At 41.2% G+C, this 21,376-nt stretch overlaps 1 protein-coding gene across 5 annotated transcripts in view; it reads right to left on the reverse strand.

Moving 5' to 3' along the window:
- Positions 1 to 1,299: 1,299 nt before the first annotated feature.
- The window catches only part of OSBPL1A (oxysterol binding protein like 1A), a 546,359-nt gene continuing 526,282 nt past the window's right edge, over positions 1,300 to 21,376 (reverse strand). For all 5 annotated transcript variants that reach the window (XM_029591150.1, XM_029591146.1, XM_029591149.1 and 2 more), the window contains 2 exons: positions 17,734 to 17,824; positions 1,300 to 2,649 (listed from right to left, as the gene is read on the reverse strand). In XM_029591150.1, the coding sequence (XP_029447010.1) occupies positions 2,547 to 2,649; positions 17,734 to 17,824 (194 nt within the window). In that variant the 3' untranslated portion in view covers positions 1,300 to 2,546. The remainder of the gene's footprint in view (positions 2,650 to 17,733; positions 17,825 to 21,376) is intronic.

Genomic DNA, 21,376 nt, shown 5'->3' on the forward strand with positions numbered 1-21,376 from the left:
CACGTGAACCCGATTTAGGAGGAATTGCTGCCTCAGTCATGCAACCCTGCAAAAAACGTCTGTAGACCTTGGAAAAATTCTACACAGGAAAAGGAGGATGGGTCCACACCAGGCCCCATAAGCACAAATCAGATGCTTCCTGACAGAACTGCTCCCGAAGATATCATCAGGAAAGAAGGGGGGACACCCCCATTGTGATGCTTACAGCCCAAATCCCCTCTGTCCAACAGGATGGACCAGTGTCAGCAAAATAGGCAATCGAGCATCCAGACAATGCTGACATAGAATCACAAAATGTCCTGGCTGTATTGCCCTTATATGGCAAGCCACAGATTGCAAGGCACTTACGATTCTGTCACTAGCACCATATATCCCCTCACTGTACTGTATGCAACTACATGTGTGCCTAAAAATAAGGTATACACACACAAACCCACTGAAAAGCCAAAGGAGTATGCATACAGGAAACCCAGTGCATACCTACGCACATATGTATAGACTGCAGTCTTATGCACACAAGTAGGTGTGCATGTGACCATGCTGCTGTGTGGGAAAATAAATGCCACTGGAGTGGGGGCCTAGCCAAAGGCTGTTCAACCCGCCGAGCCTGCATGCCTCCGGAACTCACTAAACTCCCCAGAGAAGTGAGGGAAGAAGGGGAAATGCCAACCAACGCCAAGGGAAGACTACCTAGTAAGGAAAGGAAGAGGGGAAATAAAGTTTCCCTACTCTCTACACCTTTTTAACTTTCTTTTACCTGAGCTCAGCCCTCCCTGGCTGAGAGCAAAAGTGGGTCTCGGGCTACAGGGGGAGAGGGCAAAGAGCCTTACTGCTGAGCCTCCCTCATTCTCCAAATTTTTTTTTTTTATGCCTGACTAGGCTGCCGGACTCAAGATGCTCAACTAAGGGAGGGACCCACTGGAGTCACCTCAGGAACTCAAGGGGTGCTTCCAAACTTTTAAATTTTCCTTTATTTTTTTTTTTACTACAAGCAATCCTGAAGATGGAGAATACTGGTGGGCTGATGTTGGGGCAGGGCTATTTTTCCATGACGTCAGCTTTACTCAGATTCCATCTCTGGTAGAGGTGCATAACCCCACTGGTATGGATTGGCCTGCCTGAATGCAGTGGAAGTTAAACATGTTTTCTGGTATTATATTGCCTGTTTCAGAAGAATGCCTTTTTAGGACAGGAAATTGTCTTCCTTCCTCATCTTCAAAACTTTTGTTGTGTGTATTGGGAGAAAGGGAGCAGGGCAAAAGACTGCATTTGCAACAAAAGCCACTCCAACTTCTGAACTCATTTTAAATCCTTTATTAAGCAGTACTTGAAATCCCATGATTCTCAACATTTTTATTAATCTCAATACAACAATTAAAACATTATGCAAGAGCAACCAGTCCTCCTGCAGCTTTCTGCTAGTTTAGAATATAAATACATATTTCTAGAAGATTTAATTCACCCCAGTTAAATGGGGCACAACATTATTTGGATCTATACAGTAGTTTGTCATACATTGTGTATTTCAACTATACAGTGCCTTGCTGGCAGATGAAATGCAAATGCCCCATTAATAACTTTCAGATACTGAGAGTACATACACACGTGTAATTTCATTTCTTCAGTGGTTCTTATATCACCACTTTTTTCCTTTTTATTTATTTAAAAGTTCATCATTCTGTACTGTTAGCTTTTAAGCACCTACCACAATATTTCTAACACACAATTTAAGTCATTACAGTTTTGGGGGATTTTTTTTTTTTTTTTTTACCACTGTAAATTTTCATCCGGACTTGGTAGAGATTCCCCCAACCCCATTTATTCTGGAAAAAAATCACTTTGGTACTAAGAAAAAAAAAATCCCCATAACAGCAAATTCAAATCAAAGCACAGCACAAAAATGAACATGGAATATTTTGCTTATAGTGTTACCATTTTAACCCATATTCTTAAAAGGGAATGCAACATTACTATCCTCTCCCCAACTTTAGGAATGGCAGAAAAGGAGGGATGTAATTAGAATATTTAAAAAGGAAAGCTCTTTATGAAGAATTCAGTTTTACCACGTGGTACACCCTTTCCGATTCTGTAGTACTCCATTGCAGCTTCTAATTGTGCTTAAAATATTTCAGTAGTTGTGCAAAGATAGGAAGTTTTATAAATATGACCGTACAAATTAAAAATCTGGAGATACATAGGCTTTTTTGCAAGAGAACTTTGTTTTCCAGTTGCTGTAGTCTTACACAGACCAAAAGTGTACATAAATCTTAGGCAGAGGACTTTTTACCTTCCCCTCCTAGGTAGTTTTCATCCCAGAAAATGATACCTTGAAGTAGTATTGCTGTTGCATTTTTTTTCCCCTAAAAAAAGGGGATAACATACTGATCCAGTACCATCGTAACCGATGGGTGTAGTAGTAAAAGCTGGCATGCAGGACACTAATTACACTGAATTTTTAAGAGATGACATGTAGAAACATGAAAATCTGGTTGCGTCTTTAAATGTGCAGACATTCATATTTGACCTGGGGTTAAATGGGAGTAATTTTAATAAATGTCTGGCAAGTTAGAGTAGTTTCTATCCCAGTATTTCCCCGAGTAAAGCCAGTCCTGTGAACCATTGTATGGATTGGGACCTTGATGGAACCACCTAGGAAGATAAAAATACATGTTAAGCCACGTTTATAGACAGAAAAGCAAATAAGCTAGCGACACTCAAATCTGCTTTGATGCCATATACATAAACTATATAAAGCAATTTAACTTTAGCTCAGATCATTATATACAGTGCAGTAAGAGAACAATTTTTAAAATTAGATTTCCTTTGGACCGATATAAAGCAAAAAATATATGCACGTCACCATTCTTAAAATTCCTAGCCAATTTGTGATTGCCAACAAAGCAGATCTGTAGTAGTATATTTGGGCTGCATGCAGGTGATTATCAAATGTCTTGAAAAATTGTACAAAGAAAAAAACAGGCAGAACATTCAAAGACAGTAGTCATTCAGAATCTATTTTTGTTAACACCATATTCTGTGCTCAGCTACCAAATGTGACAGACACAAAAGGTCAAAATACAGAACAAATGCCTGCAATACAATATTACTACTTTCTAAATTCTTTTCTAGGATTTTCTGTAAGATCAAATTAAAATTGCATTTAATGCATAGTGAGACCATACTACAAGACTTAGGTTGCACCCTGGTTTCCCCAGCCATAGCAAAGGCCACTTAATTTGCACATTTTTTTGTGGCATTGCAGAATAACTCGATCTAGCTGCTACTTTCTGTATTTTAAACCTGCCATCCCAAACTGGCAAATTGCACTTTTTACGCTACACTCTCCTGCTAGGCTGAAATATTTGTTCGATACTTATTACCCCCCCCCCCCCATATGAACTTAGTTGTTGCCTTTTGTTTTTTTTGGGGGGGGGGGGGGTTGTGTTTTTTTTTTAAGACACATCCCTACTAGGAACTGAGCTAGTGCTATGTGAATAGCAAAATAATACCTTCTGTTTTATTTCACTATATTGCAAGAACCCTCACTAAACATTTTTAGAGGCCTGTTGGCTGTTTCTCTCAATTTATAATGATTTTACATCGTTTTCTCATATTTCTGGTTGTTATCCTTAATTCCCTGAATATTTTATCGTATTTATTAACACTTCTTTGGAAAATCAAAATCTAAATTACTTAGATGTATAACATGAATGCCCACTGAGACAGTACCAATCCTCTGCATAGTTATGAGTGAAAGAAGGGTTTGTTTTCTTGTTGGGATCTTTTTGAACTACTTGGGCACCCACAGGAAACGTATGGCGTAGGTGACTTGTAATGCAAGTTAAAATTTAACAATTTAGCTAGCTCAGTGGTAGTGCTGTGCACTACTCTGAAGATGTAGGTTTGATCCTGAGCCCGACTGGATGCACACATTTCTGCTCCCTTGGTGGTTTGTAGCTGCAATGCTGCAGTGTTAGCAAACACTTGTTTAATTTGATTGCACATCCTATCAGTGCAGTACCATAATTACATATTAAACATGGAGTCCTGGGGTGGGGGGTGTCTTTCATTGCATAATAGTAGCACTGAGTGGCCAGACTCAGCTTTATGATTATCAGGTTCCAGAAGGAGCCATGGTCCACCCAACATGGTTATACAATTCTGGAGTTCCATTATACATGACAGTTTCCATGAGTTGGGTGAAACAGTGAATGAAGGCTCATGGCACTGTAACCCTAACAGGGGCCAGTTTTGATTAAGTTGGAAGCGCAAAGTAGCAGGAGGAAACGGCTGAGCAAACCATCACAAACCCCAAAATAACCAACCCACTCACCACCCAAAACAATGTTATATATTATTGAGTGGAAAAAATCTGTCTGTCTCTTCCCACCGCTGTTGTGGCTGATGTGACACAGCTAAACCTGATAAGATCATGCTAGACTCTGAATTATCCATGTTACCTCAAACAAGCAGTTTTGAAAAACTGCTACCACCATCTACAACAGCTATGCAAACTCACACCATACATTGAGAAGACAAATCTGACCACAACAGTCCATGCCATGACATCTCAGACTGCTACAACACAGCAATCAAAAGGTTTCCATTGGCGTCAACTAATCCAGAATGCTGTAGCACACTTACTAGGTTCTAAATGGCATCCTACCCACATTACTAAAACTTCATTGGCTCCCAGTACCCTAACAGGATCAAATTTAAAACCCTATGCCTAACATTCAAAGCCTTGAAAGGAAATGACCCAGAGTACCTGAAGAACAAACACTACACACCTACCAGATCTCAAAGGTCATCATGAGAAGTCTTTCTCCAACACCAAAGAGCTTTCTCTGGACTAGCCACCTCCCTGTGGAATTCTCTACCAGAAATACTTTGCCAAACTGAAAACTACATCCCTTTCAGGAAGCAACTGAAAACTTGGCTTTTTGGGCAAGCGTTCCCTGGTAAGAGTGACACTAGCTTTTGCATTTAATATCTTATGAGTTATATACAATGTCGTCCTATATAATCTGTCAATTAACTATGTGAATGTACTCACACTTGCCATTTATGATGGATTACACATGGGCACACAAATCTAATCTGTTAATTTAACTGCTCTAATCCTATTTTCATGTGCACCATCTACGAACGATGCATTAGCCACTTAAATTTATTTACACTGCCTTTTGAAAGATTACTTTCAAAAAGATATTTAATAATCATCATAAGATAAGTCAGACACCAGCCTTGGCCCCCAAACTACTGGTGAGTACAATAAAGTCACCACCATTATTCATAAATTACTCAAACCCAGAACAACCCTTCTGAAAATTTACCTTCCACCATCTTGAATGCTGTGGTCAAGCCAATATAGGTTAAGTGTTCCATCACTGAAACAAACTTGGCTATCCAAATGCACATTTTCTATTGCTGCTGCAGTTCTTTGGAACTCCCCTTCTTGACTAAGAACCACCTCTTAAAAAGTTTTAAGAAACTTAGATGCACCTTTTTAATCTGGCGATCCAGTCTGACAATTGTATTTAGTTGTATTTTATCTGCAGTTGCCTTGTCACATTGTACTTTAGATGTTTTATCATTTTTATAATGAATAGGTTTTTAACGATTATGTTTATATCTTTGTAAACTGCCTTGAATCTATTGACTATATCACTAAATCCAGGATGAGAGAAATCAGAAGAAGAAATTAGATATAGTCATGCTAGACTTCTAGCTATATATATTTTATATAGCCCTTTTAGCCTAAGAGCTGTACAATGGATTTTCTAGAAGTTATTTTAAATTGTCATCAAATGGGATGTCGAGTTGATCACAGCACAAAAACACTGCTGGTTTCAATAAGGGACTTACTTTTGTGTCACATAGACGGCCGAGATAGTTGTATTATGTTTTTCTTAAAATATTTCTGCTGCTTTTGACATGGTCATTTTATGATTTTGTTGGAAGGACTTGCTGCTATTGAGATAGTTAAAAGGTTTTAGAATGGTTTCAAATGTTTTGGGGTTCTGTGTCAACAATTTAGCATATTTAGGGTGGGTTTTTGCATTGTCATGAGTTGGGATTTTTCATATGGAATATAATATTGTGAGTAACTAATGTGACTAGTGTGATTGTTCAAATGTTTTTGACCAGTTGTAAGCAGCAGGTAAATACGGATAGGCAGTATGCTGCTTGGTACATCTTTAAAATCAGGGTTTCACAAAATTTGACCATTTTATTCAACGTTTAAATGCTGCCCCTTTGTGTAATTATTGCTAATTGGGAGATTTATTTTAAGATTTACACTTAGGATGTGCAGCTAATTTGCCCTGTATCTAAGAACTTAACTTTACCGTTACATTGTCAAAATATTTACATGCTATCCACATCTGGTTGAAACAAATCATTGAATGTGGCTAAATCGGAAGCTTTGTTGATAGATCGTCCTTCTGCAACCCCTAGTACCACCAACTTTGACAACAATTTTCTACACAGGTTTGAGATTTGGATGTATTGTATCCCCGTTTGCTAAAACCCCAGATAAGGTCAGTTTTAAAATCAGCATTCTTCAAATTGAAGTTAGTAATGTGTCTGAAGTACATTTTATTTGCTCCAGATTTTGGGACAGTAGTTCAGAACCTAATTAAATCCATGGTTTATTGCAAATCAGTTTATGAAGGTTTTCCCAGAATCAGTTAACCGTTCATACCCCAGATGCATGGGTTTTGCCTCCCTACCAGCAGTTGGAGACAGAAGAAAAGATTTACTGACACTGCTTAAGTATCACCTGCAGTCCCTCAATATTTCTCTGTCTTCAGCAGATGGCAGAGGTGCAAAACCTGCAATCAACTGGTTAGATGGACAATTTACTCCCAGAAGTGGTTAGGTCCCTTAGTGGGGGCGAACCTCCTGGTTGAGGGATGATGAGCAAAGGGTGATCCTTTGGTGCTTTAGTCCTATCCTGAGGAGTGAAAACCAGTGGTGCTGGCTCCCTCATTCCTCTGCCTCCTCTCCTCCTGTGCTGCTGCCAGCCTATTCCTGGGTGCTCCAGATAAGAGAATTGAGTTTTCCTTGCCTATCATCCTATTTGTTGATGAAAAAAAACAAAACGATCTGGAAGGTCTGAACAGGGCAATCAGTACTTCAACTCTGGTCGGGTCACTCTTAGCTGGGTTGATAAGGATCCAGCGGTGTGGGGACAGAGGTCAGCAGCTTGTATGTGGTGGAGAGAGTAACCTCAGCTGCTTGATGTGTGGTGTTAGCTGCACAGTGCCAGTTTTTGTGTCAGACCCTGGCAAATAGTTCCCCACGATTATGAGTGAGACCCGCAGCTGTTCCTGGTGGTAATGGCCTGTTTCACGACTCATCTCTGCGGTTCCTGCAGACCACGGGAAGTACGGCGAAGCAGGTGGAGGTGCAGGGCTTGTGGCTCTTGATCGTTGTTGCCGTTCTGGGGACTCATGGCAGCTCCCGCTGAGCGCGGGAAATATGGCAAGGCATGGAGAGACAAAGTGCATCTTAATGCCTCAGTGCTGTGTGGAGCCTGTGTCAGCATCGACTGAAACATTTCAGGGACTGTTAATGCTGCTGCAAGTATAAGGAAGCCAGCTGGGAAGAGGAAAGCTCTGAATTGCGGAGACAGGTACTTCTGGGCTTTCCCTGCAGTGTGGTAATAGCAGCCATATTGGTTTTTATTCCTGCAGTGCAGGGGTTCACCAGCGAAGGCTCTAACAGTGCTCTGGAAATGGCCTGCTTAGGCTCAAATGATTTCCTGTATTAGAATACTGATCCCAAGGGGCCCTTTTTGAGTTGTAACTCCTGTGGGATGGTTTCTGGTCCTTCTATGGTCCCTTCCTGTTCCCAGAGGGGAAAAACAAAGAAGATGAAAGCTGACTCCGAAATGGTTTGGCTGTTCAGGATGGGCGAACTGCCTTTTGTTATTAAAGTCCCTAGTACACTGGGGTGTATGGCAAGTGGATTGGTTCTAGTAAAGGATGGGAAAAGCCCTATTTTCGAGGAGCCTATGGTCCCATTAAGTTTCCCATCCAATAGGCCTTGCTTGAAATAGACTCTGTAGAAAGCGATGGTATATCTATATCCCCTGCTTGACTAGGTGTCACAGCCTTTTTCAAAGGGTTACATGGAGTGCCCTTGGTGTTGGTTTCCATTTGAAGAGAGCATGGCTGTCAAGGATACCCAAGGCAAAGTTTAGGGCCCTTCGCCAGGGTTTGTTTTTTTTTGAGTTGTGGCCTGGCACGAATATATCTGCAAAAGATGTTTTGGGGGTCTTGACTTTGGGTGCACAGGCAGCCGTAGGCAGCTGTCTTTTGCTACTGGTCTGTGCTGGGCTTTCAGCAGCTTCAGGTAAAGGGGCGCAATCTTCTTTCCTCCAAGCAGGCAGAGAGTTTGAAGGTTTCTGTTCCGTATATTGTGGATGCTTGTACAACTTACTGTGCTCTTCCAGCGTGGACATGGAGGTTTGTTGTTTTGGCCAGAATTCTTTTTTGTGGTACAACTCGCAGCTTGGCAGTTTTTCCTTCAAGGCAAGCTTTTGCTTGGCAAAGTTCTGGAACAGCTAGTGAAGCTCTTGAGTGGATCCCTTAGCCAAAGTTGAGCCCAAGAGGAACAAGAAGAGTTCCCATGGGAGTATCGGCCAGGTAGGGGACTCTCCTCTCAGAAGTGTCTGTTGAGCTGCGCCTTTTCCAGAATCACATACACCCATCTGTGGCAGCTTCAGTACCGATGCTGGAGGGAATAAAAGCGCAAGGCAGTGCAGCTGGTCTACTCTTTGGAGGTCACAATGGGATGGTTAGCCCTCTTGTGCAATGGAGTGGACTAAGATAACGGACCAGTAAGTCCTAAGAGACTGCCAAGCCTTGGAATTTGTTCGTCTGGTCAGTGAGTTCTACATGAACTTTTTGTGCACTTCCCACACCTAACAAGAGGTGGTTTGCTCCACACTAGATCTTTGACACCTGGTGGTGATTGTCCCATTACCTGTGGAGGAGTAGGGCAGAGGATGTTTTTCTGTTTAATGAAGAAGCAAGGTGCCTATTGGCCCATTCTAGCTCTGAAGAAGGTGCATGCGGCTCTAAGTGCCCCATTTCTGAGGGGTATCACTACACTTGACTGCAGCCATCTGCAAATGAGAGCTCCTGGGTTCTCTGGATCTCACAGAAGCATATCTACATTGTCCCATCAAAGAAGATAGTTTTCAGGGTCATGTGATCCTGCTTGGGTTGCCAACGGCACCTCTGATGTTCACCAAGGTGATGTGTTAGTGGCCGCAGTGATACGAATGGAAGCCTTTTCACTGTATCCTTATCTGGGCAACTGGCTAATTTGGGCAAAGTCAAAGGAACTATGTCAGCAGTTAGTTCAACATGTCTGCAGATGTTACAAACCCTGGGTTGGGTGGTGAATCTGGTAAGGAATAACTTGGTTCCAATCCAGTTACTAGAGTGACTAGCAGACAGCTTCAATACCAGAATCAGCAAAGTGTTTATCTTGGAGGACAGGGTGCTGAAGTTGCTGTCACAAGTCAGCCAGTTATGGTGGCTTTAGGTACTCAGAGTCTAGGATTATTTGCGGGTCCTGGGTTCTATGGCATCTAAGCTAGATCGCATTTCCTGGGCATTCATGCTTATGTGGCCTATTCAGAGGGCACTTCTGTACTAATGGAACCTTTACAGCAGAGGAATCCCAACTGTGGTTACCACTATGGGAGGAATCCATGTCCTGTCTCTCCTAGTGGTTCTCTTGAAGAGGAGTGTAGATTTGGGAATCCTGGAAGGGGTGGGAGTGAACACCAATACCTGTCTAAGTTTAAGAAGCCATTTACCAGGATTAGGCGGCATAGGATCTATGTTCAGTGGGGAGTTATTGTGGTCTGTCAGTTGTTTGGAGACGAGGGAAGTTTGCAACACGTTGCTTTCTTTTTTTCCACAATTCCATGATTGAGTGGTGAGAGTGTACCAGTGATAATTTACATCAGCCAACAGGGGGGGGGGGGGGGGGGGGGGGGAAGCCAGGAGTCTCGGTCTCTCAGGAGCCTTTCCGCTGAGCAGCGTCACATCTGGTGGTACTAGTAGTGTTCTTTGTCACCGGTGACAGCAACATGGAGCAAACTCTCATTTGACCAGTGCTGAACCCCAGAGAATGGGGGCTGACTAAGGCGGCAAGGGTGCTTCTTTGCTTCACATGGGGCATTCTGCAGCGGGGCTTAATGGCATCAAAGTAGAATGCCAAAGCATCCTGCATTTTGAGTCGCAGGCAGGCAGGTCAGAGTGGAGGGGCTCAATGCTATGGTTTCTCCTGTGGCCCCATGGGATTCTGTTTTAGGTCTTTCCTCTGGGCCACTATTAGGATGGGTGCTAAGATGTTGAGATGCACCCAGAGATAGTGATCCTAGTAGATCTGGAGTGGCTGTGTCGCCTGTAGTTTATGGACAGTGAATTTGTCAGAGAATGGTACTCAAGGCTTGGGCACGGTCCCAGGTTACTCCATCAAGGACCAATCTTCTTGGTTCAGGCGGCTCGTTTGGTCTTGCAGCTCAGTTTGTAAATTAAACCTTTTGCAATTAAAAGGCTTTTCAGAGGAAGTCTATCACCTGGTTGCAGACTAGGAGACCTTCCACTTCTTTGGCTTATGTTTAGGGGTGGAAGGTGTTTGAGACACGGTTCCTCAGAGAGGGTGTTGCTCCCCATTGAATGTGTCTCATTCTGGGGTTTTGTTTTTTTTTGCAACAGTCTTCCGAAAGTGCTTGCATTCTATTCCTTAAGAATACAGGTGGTAACTTTGGGCTGTTTTGGAGGTAAGGTACATGGAATATCCATGACTGTATCAGGTTGTGGTCCGTTTTCTTCGAGGAGTGAAGTATTTACGTCCTCAGATGAGGAAAGGATTCCTCTTGTGGAACCCTAATCTTGTGTGATGGGTTCTCTGTGATCCTCCATTTAAACCATGGAGGTGGTGTCCCTAAAGGACCTTATGCAGGAAGTAATCTTCCTTGTGGCCATTTGGCCAGGAGGGTTTCAGAGCTTCAAGCACTGTCTAGTGGGGATGCTTTCTTTGAGTTTTCAGAGTTTAGAATCTTCTGTTCTGCATGTGTGGGATTTTCCCCTTGTTGGATGTCTGTTGGATACTGTTGCGCTATCTGAAGATTTCTGATAATTTTCAAAGGTCCACTCATCTTTTTGTGTGGTTTGGGGGAAAGAATAAGAGTTAAAAGTCTGTAAAGTCACCATGGCTTGATGGCTAAAGGAGGCCATTGTGTCTGCTTATATTTGCAAGGGGCGTCCTATTCCCTGTAGGGTGCAGGTGGCAATCTGGGCTGAGTGTCAGTTGGTGACCTCACAGAGGATCCTGTTGGGCAGCAACCTGGTATTCTCTAAATTTTCACAAGATAATGCAGACGGCACGTTCATGCGCCAGAAGCAGCTGATTTTGGAGAGGGTGCGCTGCGAGCAGATCTTTCAGATTTCCGCCCTTTTTAGGGGAGCTTGGGTACATCCCATGCATCTGGACTGATCTGGGGTATGAACAGGAAAGGAAAACTGGTTCTTACCTGCTAATTTTCGATCCTGGAATGCCACAAATCCAGAGCTCCACCCTCTCTGGAAAGACTGCTCTGTGTATGTTGGGTGTAGATAGAGAAATTGTTTTTCTGTCTGGGAGTTTTAATCCTCTCTGTAGACGATAGGGCTCCAGTTTGCAGGTTCAACTTTTCCCCTATTCCATTTTGGGGGAGGGGGCGAAGTTGGTTTATGTTTTTCTCTCACCTTTGTTTGGGTATAGATCATACTAAGGGACAGCAGGTGGCACCCTATGTTAAGTAGAAGTGTCAGTAAAGCTTTTCTTCTCTGTCTCCATCTGCTAGTGGGGAGGCAAAACCCATGTGTCTGGACTGATCTGTGGTATTCCAGAAATGAAAGCAAGCAGGTAAGAAACAAGTTTCCTTTCAACTGCAATACAGTGTGGCTGCCTAGTTAATCATTCCTTGTGCATTTTCTGATCATATTGCCCTGATTTTAAAACTACATTGGTTGCTTGCTTCCAGGGTCACTTTTAAGGTTGTGGTGTTAGTGTTCAAAGTTTTAACAAATGTAAAACAAATATCTGTGTGAGATATTTACATTTCTATGTTCCAAGATGAACACTGCATTCACAAGATCAGCTTTTGCTTGTGATTCCCTTGTTAAAGGAAAGCAAGACTAGAGACAACTCTGAGGTGGGCGCTTTCTCCATAAGGCCAACAATGTTGAACACTGCCATACAGACGCAAGCAATTACAGATTTAAAATCATTTTGTAATAAATTGCATAAGTACATAAGACTTGCCATACTGGGTCAGACCAAAAGTCCTTCTAGCCCAGTATCCTATTTCCAACAGTGGCCAATCCATGTCACAAGTACCTGGCAGGATCCCAAGGGACAGATAAGTGGATTACTTCATCTCCACCTTAATGGTTTATGAACTTTTCCACCAGGGACTTGTCTAATTTTTTTTTTTTTTTTTTTAAGATTCAGCTGCACTATTAGCTTTCACCAAATCCACTAGCAATGAATTCAGAGCCTATGTGAGTAAAAAAATAATTTTCTTAGTTTTAGATGTATCAACTAGTAACTTCGTGTGCCCTCTAGTCTTTGTACTGTTTGAAAGAACAAAAACATTTACTTATTCCATGCCACTAATTTTATAGACCTGTATCATATGTCCCCTCAGCTCTCTCTTCTCCAGGCTGAAGGATCCTAATCTCTTTAGCCTTTCCTCATAGGAGATTGTTCCATCCCCCTTTATCATTTTACTCACTCTTCTCTGTACCTTTTCTAATTGTGTTATATCTTATGAAATGTGGTGATCAGAATTGCACATAATACTCAAGATTAGGTTGCACCATGGAGTGACAGAGGCATTATGATATTGTTTTATTCTCTATTCTTAATTCCTAACATTCTCTTTGCTTTCTTGGCCGCTGCTGCACTCTGAGCAGAAGATGTCAACATATTTACGATGTTGCCTAGATCCTTTTCCTGAATGGCGATGCTTAATGTGGAACCTTGCATTATATGTTTTATATGCATTATATATATGCATTATATGATGTATATCTTTACGTACTGCGGTATATAAAAATCCTTAAATAAATAAATAAATAAATATGTAGCATTAATTTGGGTTACTCTTCACTAAGTGCATCACTTTGCACTTGTCCACATTAAATTTAATTTGCATGCCAAGTCTCCCAGTTTTGCAAGGTCCTCTTGCAATTTCTCACAAATAAAACATTTATACAAGCTTTTGCTTAATTTTCTGCTTTATTTTGTGATGTTTTTGTGAAAATGCATGTTATTTATGTACAAATGTTCTCCACTTAGAATAGCACTTTGTTTAGATAATTAGGCTACAATACTTTCTTTTTTTTTTTAACAAACAAAAGGTATGTAGTGTTGATTCACCCCTGATGTTTTGGCTGCCATTTAAATAGAATTAGATTAAACAAAAAACAGCTATAAACAATCTATTTGCAGCTATTTCTGAATATTTTTTAAAAGATTACCTTGATGGCAGCAGTGCATTGTAGCTTTTGTCTGTTACTGCACAAGCATCTCACCACACTATCCACACATGCTCTCCCCCCATTCATACCTCTTCCTTATAAGCCTATCACAAGTATATAATTGCCTGGAACTGCACATTCACCACTAAGCCTAGGAAAAATCAAAGGACCAGAAAGCTGTTCTCTGCTGAGAGATTCAGCACAGCTGGGAGGCAGCAAATCTTCAGGTGGCTGCTGCCCCAAGATTTTTGCCATTCTAGGTGCCTATTGGCAAATTCAGGCCCAGTCTTGCTCCACTTTCATTTTTTTTAGTTGCACCATAATTTGTCATCAATTAGTGCATTTACAGATTACAGCTCCTCTTTGATGATACTAAGGAAGATTCAGCCTTTTTTGTGTGGTGATTGAGTTTCCTATTTGGACCGTTCTGAATCCATGTGATGCTGATAAAATTTCTTCTGTTTTACATGATTTACCACTGGCCATGGCACTTAGTGCTTTGAATAAGTATTTGGAAGAAAGCATAACTTTGCTTGCATGGAATACATTTTGACTTGCTTCTCAGAAGCAGATCTCATAGGAAGTAAGCTCAAGCATCCCCCATTCATGGCTTAACATTTCTCTATTTGCTCATCCCATTTTTAGCATGGTTTGATCACACTTTAGAAACTCTGAACTCCAGTTCTTCTAATACCTCACGTATATATATATATATTAACACTTTGAATCTGAAAAAAATTTGCTACAATCCAAATCAATCCAAGTAAAATCTACATTTAAAATAAATCAGAACTGGATTAAAGCTGGGTTCAATCCAAGTGATTTTTCAATAAAGTCAAAAACATGCTTAAGAACAAAAATGGGTTTGAATTGAGTGGGAGGTCTGGGCCTTTTCATTAGGGATTGACAAAATACTTGATATTAGCTTTGCCTATCAATGAATAATTAAGCTATGGAATTTGTTGGCCTGAGAATGTGGTCAAGGCTAGTAGTATAGCAGAGTTTCAAAAAGGTTTGGCCAATTTTTGAGCCCAGGTCCATAAACAATTAGCAGCCAGATAGACTTGGATGTCTCCACATCATTCTGGGAGTTAACAGGGAACTGACTTTCCTATTAGATTCTGCTAGATTCTTCCAAGTGACCCAGTCTGGCCACTGTTGGAGACAAGATGCTGGCCTCTATGGACACTGGCACCTTTTATGTTCTCATCCTGCGATACCTTGAAACTTCTAGGCCGCATATAAAATTTTCATCTTTCTGGTTGTCTTGTTCTCTAGTAATACTTTTCTCTGCCATTTTGTTATATAAAATGTATTACATATATTTCTTTCCCTTCCACTGAGTTTTCTAACTTTACTAGTTTTATAACACATACTTAGGGTACTTCGTTTTCAGTTTAAACTGATTTTCACCTATAAATTACTGGACATTTCCAAAACTGATGATCTCTTATCAGTCTAAAATTAGGGTGAAATCGGATGCAGTGTCTCAAAGCCTCTAACTGCTGGAATCCATTATGGGCCAAAGGACCTGCAGCATTTCAAGTCCCGAACCCCACCAGTGAAAGTACTCGCTCTCCAGTGTTGCTGATGTGGCACTGGAGAGTGAGCGCCTGCCTCACCCTTCTATCCAAGAATGCCAAAGTGCCTGCTGCTTGGTGCCAATGCAACGTTTGAAGTAGGCCTCGTCTACCAGAAGCACTTCCCGGCAGGCTCCCTGGCCCTGCACAAAAGCAGATACACAGTGCTGCCGAGCATTGCAGCCTTAGAAAGCATGTTGCCAAAGGAGAGGGGAGCATGGAGTCACCACTAGCAAGGAGGAATTGCTGTTGCAATGGGGAAGGGGAAGAGGGAGAAGAGATAGGAATGCTGCTGAGCGAGTGTAAAGATATGCCGCGGTATATAAAAAAATTTTATAAATTAAAAAAAAAAAGATCCGCTTAATATTGTTTTATTGTACTGGCGTCCGTCCATCAAAATAAACTCTCAATATTTACTCAAAAATAATCAATGGGAAAATGTTTTTCCACTGATTTTCTCCTGTTTTTGTTCCTATCATAACAAACCCTGATATATTCCAGTGGGGGAGGGGGAGAAGAGACATGAAAATGAAGGTTCCTGCATATACTTAAGTTTTTGCTATGACACTTCAGGGTAGATTATACCAATGTTATTTTAATTTGGCAATTTGCTATTAAGTGTTTTGTTAGCCATGATATAAAGTTGCTTTTTGAGCTTTCCCCTGCCTCTTTCAGGAAGCAAACATTTGGGGCCCAATTTAGTAACCTTTTCCCCCTTAGGACACAGAATAGGAAAAAAAAAAAGCCTTGCAGGCCCTTGCAGCTTTACAAATGCTGTAAACAAAAATGCAAGCTTTAATGCAGCTAGAAAAACAATAAACATTGTTAAATAGCTTATTCTTGCAAATCCACATTTCTCAAGTCTTGTAAGATCCTGATAATGTTTTGATGCCTTGTGAGTAAGTCAGGAGATTTGGAAACTGGGTAGTTATAACCAACCTTTCTGTACTGTGGGGAAACAACAGCTCCCAGCACAAATAAGTTACAATAAGGTGGTGTCATTTGAAATGTGTGATACTTGCTTTTCATCAGGTGACCTTACATGCAAGAAAAGGAGGCAGGATCACCATGGACAGAAGAGCAGGCGGATATAAAAACTAAACAGTGCTAATCTTAGGCCATCAAGAAAAAAAACAAACTGTAGAAGCCTCAGGGTTACCCCTGTGGCATCAGAAAGCCAGGCATTTCAGTAAAACATTCCACAACAGAAAAAAAAATAATAAAAAAAGAGAGGCAGTCAGCTACAGAATTGCAAACAAGTCCAAACCTGGGACCCTGTGTCACTGGGCTTCTTCAGTTGAAATGAATGGAGAGAAACATAACTATTACTGTTGCTCCTACACATTGTGTACACAAAATACAATAACGGTGGTAATCCACACACACATCTGTCTGCTATTTACAAAATTGTAGAAGAGGGTCAGAAGAACATCTGCAGTAATACAGCAGGATATCAGAGGAGCACTAGCGAGCTGTCTTCCCCATGGCCTTAAAGTGTAAATAAATACATGCATAAATATGGTGTTGGGTGTGTGTTAATGTATGTATTCCAAACATGCTTATATATTTGAGGGCAATCCTATATGGATTTAAGCAATAGCAGTTTTTACAAAACCTGAAAACAAGGATTCCATGATTGAACAAGATGTTGGAAGAGTAAACAAAGATCACTTTCTGACTTAAGAATGTATCTAAGTATATCCCTTTAACAGCTATCCACTTTTATGAGCTATTCATGAGTTTTCAGATCAGGAGTTCAGCTTCCTTCTATGTGAAGTGGGAGGATGGGAACAATACCATATTTGTGTTGCTTTATTAGCATTGATATAGACAAATTAAAAAAGAAAATTAAAACACTGTATAACACTTCATTTTGTTTCATTGTGGTGTTTAGCTTTGCAATAAAGTTTGTTTAAAAAGGATTCACAGCATAGAATGACGACTTTGAAATAGCAAGACAACAGTCTTGAATTTTGATTTTTTTTTTTTTTTTTTAAAGGCAGCTCTTCAGAGCCATAAAATATGATTTCAAATTAGACAACTGTAAAATAAAGATATTTTGCTGCAGGCTTTTAAAAAAACAAACATTCTTTATTGCCATACAGCTGGCTTTCAAATGTAAAATTTTAAAAACAAAATCCTTGCTGTAATTATACCACCATCCCTTTTCTACAGTTTAAAAATCGGCAGGTTTTTCCACGGGCAGTGCTATCTAGGTGTAATTCAGGTGTAAATTACTACAGACATGCTGTTTCAACTTAGAAAATGCTCTCCATTACACAAGCCAATCATATTTCTCCACTCTTACTCAATTTGCACTGAAAATGTTACACAAACAGTTTTGTGGGAAAGGGTACTGGAGAAACTGGCAACCTTTTGTCGCCTGGTGCCAAAAACCAGTGAAACCCATGCATTTTAGAAATGTTTAAAGTGCCAGCGTTTTACAGTTAATGGCAAGCCAGCTGGGAGGGGTTTGCATGCTACCATGTGGCACACAAGTCACAGGTTGCCGACCCCTGATCTATTCAGTGACTTCTTTATTTGGCATTATTAATTATATCACTTATGCACTGAGAAACCTCATTCTCTCTACTGACCTAGTCTTCCAGTCCTCCTCTGACTTGGATCGGTTTTTTCGAGCTGCTCTTTGTTTTTCTTCTAGCCTTTTCTTTTCTTCACTAGCTAAATCTGAAGGGGAAAGAGAAGAACAAGGAAGAAGTTAGGAAATGGAACCAGAAATACAAATGTATGCAGCAAGTCTTGAGAATGAAGATATTTGATTTTTTTTTTTTTTTTTTACAGCTGGAGCATGCAGTGAAGGATTACAGAGTATGTAGTTCAAAACAATGTGACATGAAATGCAAACTCTTAGAACAGTAGACTAGCAGAAAGTTTATATGAATTTATTAAATACCCATTAAACACAAATAATCTATAAAAATTAGACTGTGCAGAAATACATAATACAATGAAGAGTGGTTTTTTTTTGACAAATTACCTTACAGGATATCAGTCAGGGGAGTTACTGGCACATTAGCCAGTTTTACTGTGAATTAAACTGTCATACAAGGTTCACTCTAAGTCATGCAGGTGACGGCCAATACCCTTCTATTAGGAGTGCTCCCGCCGTCTTGCACTTTGGATCAAGTGGGGCCAGCAGCTGCAAGATTGTGTGGTCCCTATCCAAGTCAAACGACAAGTCTGCTTTCTTTCCATTTATATGCCACTTTTTTTTTTAAGTGACTCAAAGTGGTTCATGACAAAATACATCAACAATTTACAAGTCATAAAAATACATAATTCAAATTACTTTGTCTAGCAGTTAGATAAGTGTCAGTCTCTTGAGCAGCTTAGAGGTAAAACTAGTCATACATAGCAGAAAGCATTCTCTAGTTCAATTCTCATTTGCAAGTGTGCCATTCAACTCTCTTAGTCACTATTTGTGACTGAACTAAACAGTACCTGCATGCTTATCTCAGCTCCTACCACCCATGTACCCCAAACAAGGGAACTTCGGTCCTACCAATAGGCCCTTTTATGTGGCCCTTCACTAGCTTCAGCCAGACTACCCTGCATGAGGCTTTGTACATTCAGTTGCTTCATACCTAGTTTAATGGGGGAAAAAAAAAATCATGCAGGACTTGCATAAACAAAGCTGCTACTCTTCCTTTTGTAAAAGCTGAGCCTTCCCCTGAACTTTGCATCTTCTAGATATCATCCTTAAACTAGGAAAACCGTTTTACTTTATGTATTGTTTGCACTTATTGCTAGGCATGCTCACCATACAATGAAATCAATGTTCTCCGCTTACTGTACACCATGTATTGCTACCTATACAGTTTGCATTGTTCAATTCTCAGGTTATATTTTGTCTCCCCCCACATATGCACCACAATTCACATCTTTCTTTGTGATCAGTCTTGTGCCTTTTCTAGGAAAAAAGGCAGAATATCAAATGGAAATGTATTTTTCTCTGATCCATCAACATAGCCAGCATGATCATTACAACATGCAATCATCCTGTGTTCTGGTGTATTACCAAGTAGTATGCTGGAGGTTTGGGACATGACAGTTTCTCACCACTAGAGAGAGCTCGGAGGTCGTTCCTAAATTAGAACCCATACTTGGTAACAATAAACCACTAAGCAAACTTGGTAATATGTAGGCTCTAAACATAGACTGAAGGGATATTTTATTTTATTTATTTAACAGTTTTTTATACCGACCTTCATAGTAGATAACCATATCGGATCGGTTTACATTTTAACAAGGGAAAACTAAGGTAACAATTCTGGTTAATAATATGGTGTTAGGGTTCAGAAACTGCATGTTCCCATCAGGAGAAAGACTTAAAGGATTATAACTGGAGCTTCATATTTTCAGTTAAAACCGAAAAATCCCAAAACATCCCCAATGGAAAAAAAATTTTTTTTGGTTCTAATACAAAACCCATTGGAAACAGGCCTACCATGGGAAGCTCTGATGTCATCCGGCCACTGCAAGTCAGGAAGAAGCAAGAGAGCAGTGGACGGATGACATCATCAGAACAGGACTGGCAGGAAGCCCTAGCCTTGCTGGCCTAAGATAAAGAGGCTGTGGGAGGAGCAGGCTGATGCCCTGCCAGACCAAGAAGAGGCACTGTGGGATAAACAGGCCAGCAGGGAGCCCAAGCCCTACTAGCCCAAGAAGAGTGAGTAACGAGGGGGAGGGAGGAGTGCAAAGGGAGGACAGTGTGAAGAGGGGGTGAGAAATGGGATGAGGAGGAGCAGTGAACAGGGGAGATCCCCCCAGGCATATACACCTACATACCAGCCACCCCCCTTCCCCCCCACTACACATTTACCAGTGGCCCCTATGCACCACAGTCTCAAAAGGTTCTACAATGGTTGCTGTTCAACTGCCTCTTATACTTGTCCTCCAAAGGCAAAATTAATTTTGGGTGTATCAAGTCCTTTACTCTCACGGCATGAATACCTATCAGCTTGCTGCACCCCTGAAGAAGGAAGAGATTCCGAAACCCTGCAGAGTCGGGGGGTTAGACAGCAAGCGGCGATGAGGACTTGAAAGGGACCCATTCGCAGGACCTTTAATGTACAGCCCCGGCCGGGGAATATAATCGTGTACCTGAAGGGGACCTTGTCATCGGATTTACAGTGCATTGCGGTACATGGCAACAACTTCAAAGTTAAGTACTTTTTGTGGCATTTGGCAAAAATTTTCAAGTTAAGTATTTTACTAACTTCAGTAGCTAAGCTGATGCTAGCTTGACAAAACACTCTAAGCAACGATGTCTATACAACACTGCACACAGAAACTATCTTGGCTCTGAGAGGTTACCTGATACATGTCTCAGGAACCTGGTGCTATATGAAGGTTGCTTTATTTCATACAGTAATTGTACCTCATAAGTTCTTCACAAAGTGAGAAATCAGTATATATGTTTGATATACCAAATTCCAGCAAGTTTTACATGATTGGATCAGACGGTGTTGCATTCTTTGAAGTTATGTTTTTACTTCTGAGTGCTTTTGCAGCCTCAGTGCTGAAGTAGAAGTTCGTCTGTAAGAGGACATGGAGGAAAGAACAGTACCTTGTTCGGCCATGGCCGAATTAAGGCAGTGAGCTCACTGGTGCCTCACTCCCTTCTGGCAACTGGAAAAACTAACCTACCTTGGAATTCTTGTGAGTGGCCATAAGATCCATGTGAGGGGTAAGCCCAGTGATTTAATATCCTTTGGAATCTTTCTTGGCTGAGCTCCCACTCTCTAGGGTCATAGAAACATAGAAATGATGGCAGAAGACGACCAAACAGCCCATCAAGTCTGCCCAGCAAGCTACGCACTTTATCCATTTTTTTCCCCTTTTTCTCTCTCCCACCTGTTACTATTGGCTTCCAGTACCCTCCAGCCCTAATTCCCCTCCACCCTACCACCAATTTAGAGAGCAGCTCCGTATCTGCATCCAAGTGACATCCAGCTAAATTAGCGGTAGCAACCGCTGTAACAAGCAGGCCACCCCCTTGCCCCATACTCTTACCCACCCCTGTTTTTATTTTTGTTTATTTATTTATTTTTTTTGGAGATAGCAGCCCTCCATCCTTCCGCTCCGTGAAGGTGGAACACCAACTACTGGCCACTGGCATCCCGCTCCGTGAATGCCTCTGTGGCTACTGCCGCTCCGTACAGTGTTTGAATGCCGCTGTGGCTACTGCTGCTCCGTGCAGTGTTTGAATGCCTCCAC

This window comes from Rhinatrema bivittatum, chromosome 2 (assembly GCF_901001135.1).
Source record: "Rhinatrema bivittatum chromosome 2, aRhiBiv1.1, whole genome shotgun sequence".
Taxonomy (NCBI): domain Eukaryota; kingdom Metazoa; phylum Chordata; class Amphibia; order Gymnophiona; family Rhinatrematidae; genus Rhinatrema; species Rhinatrema bivittatum.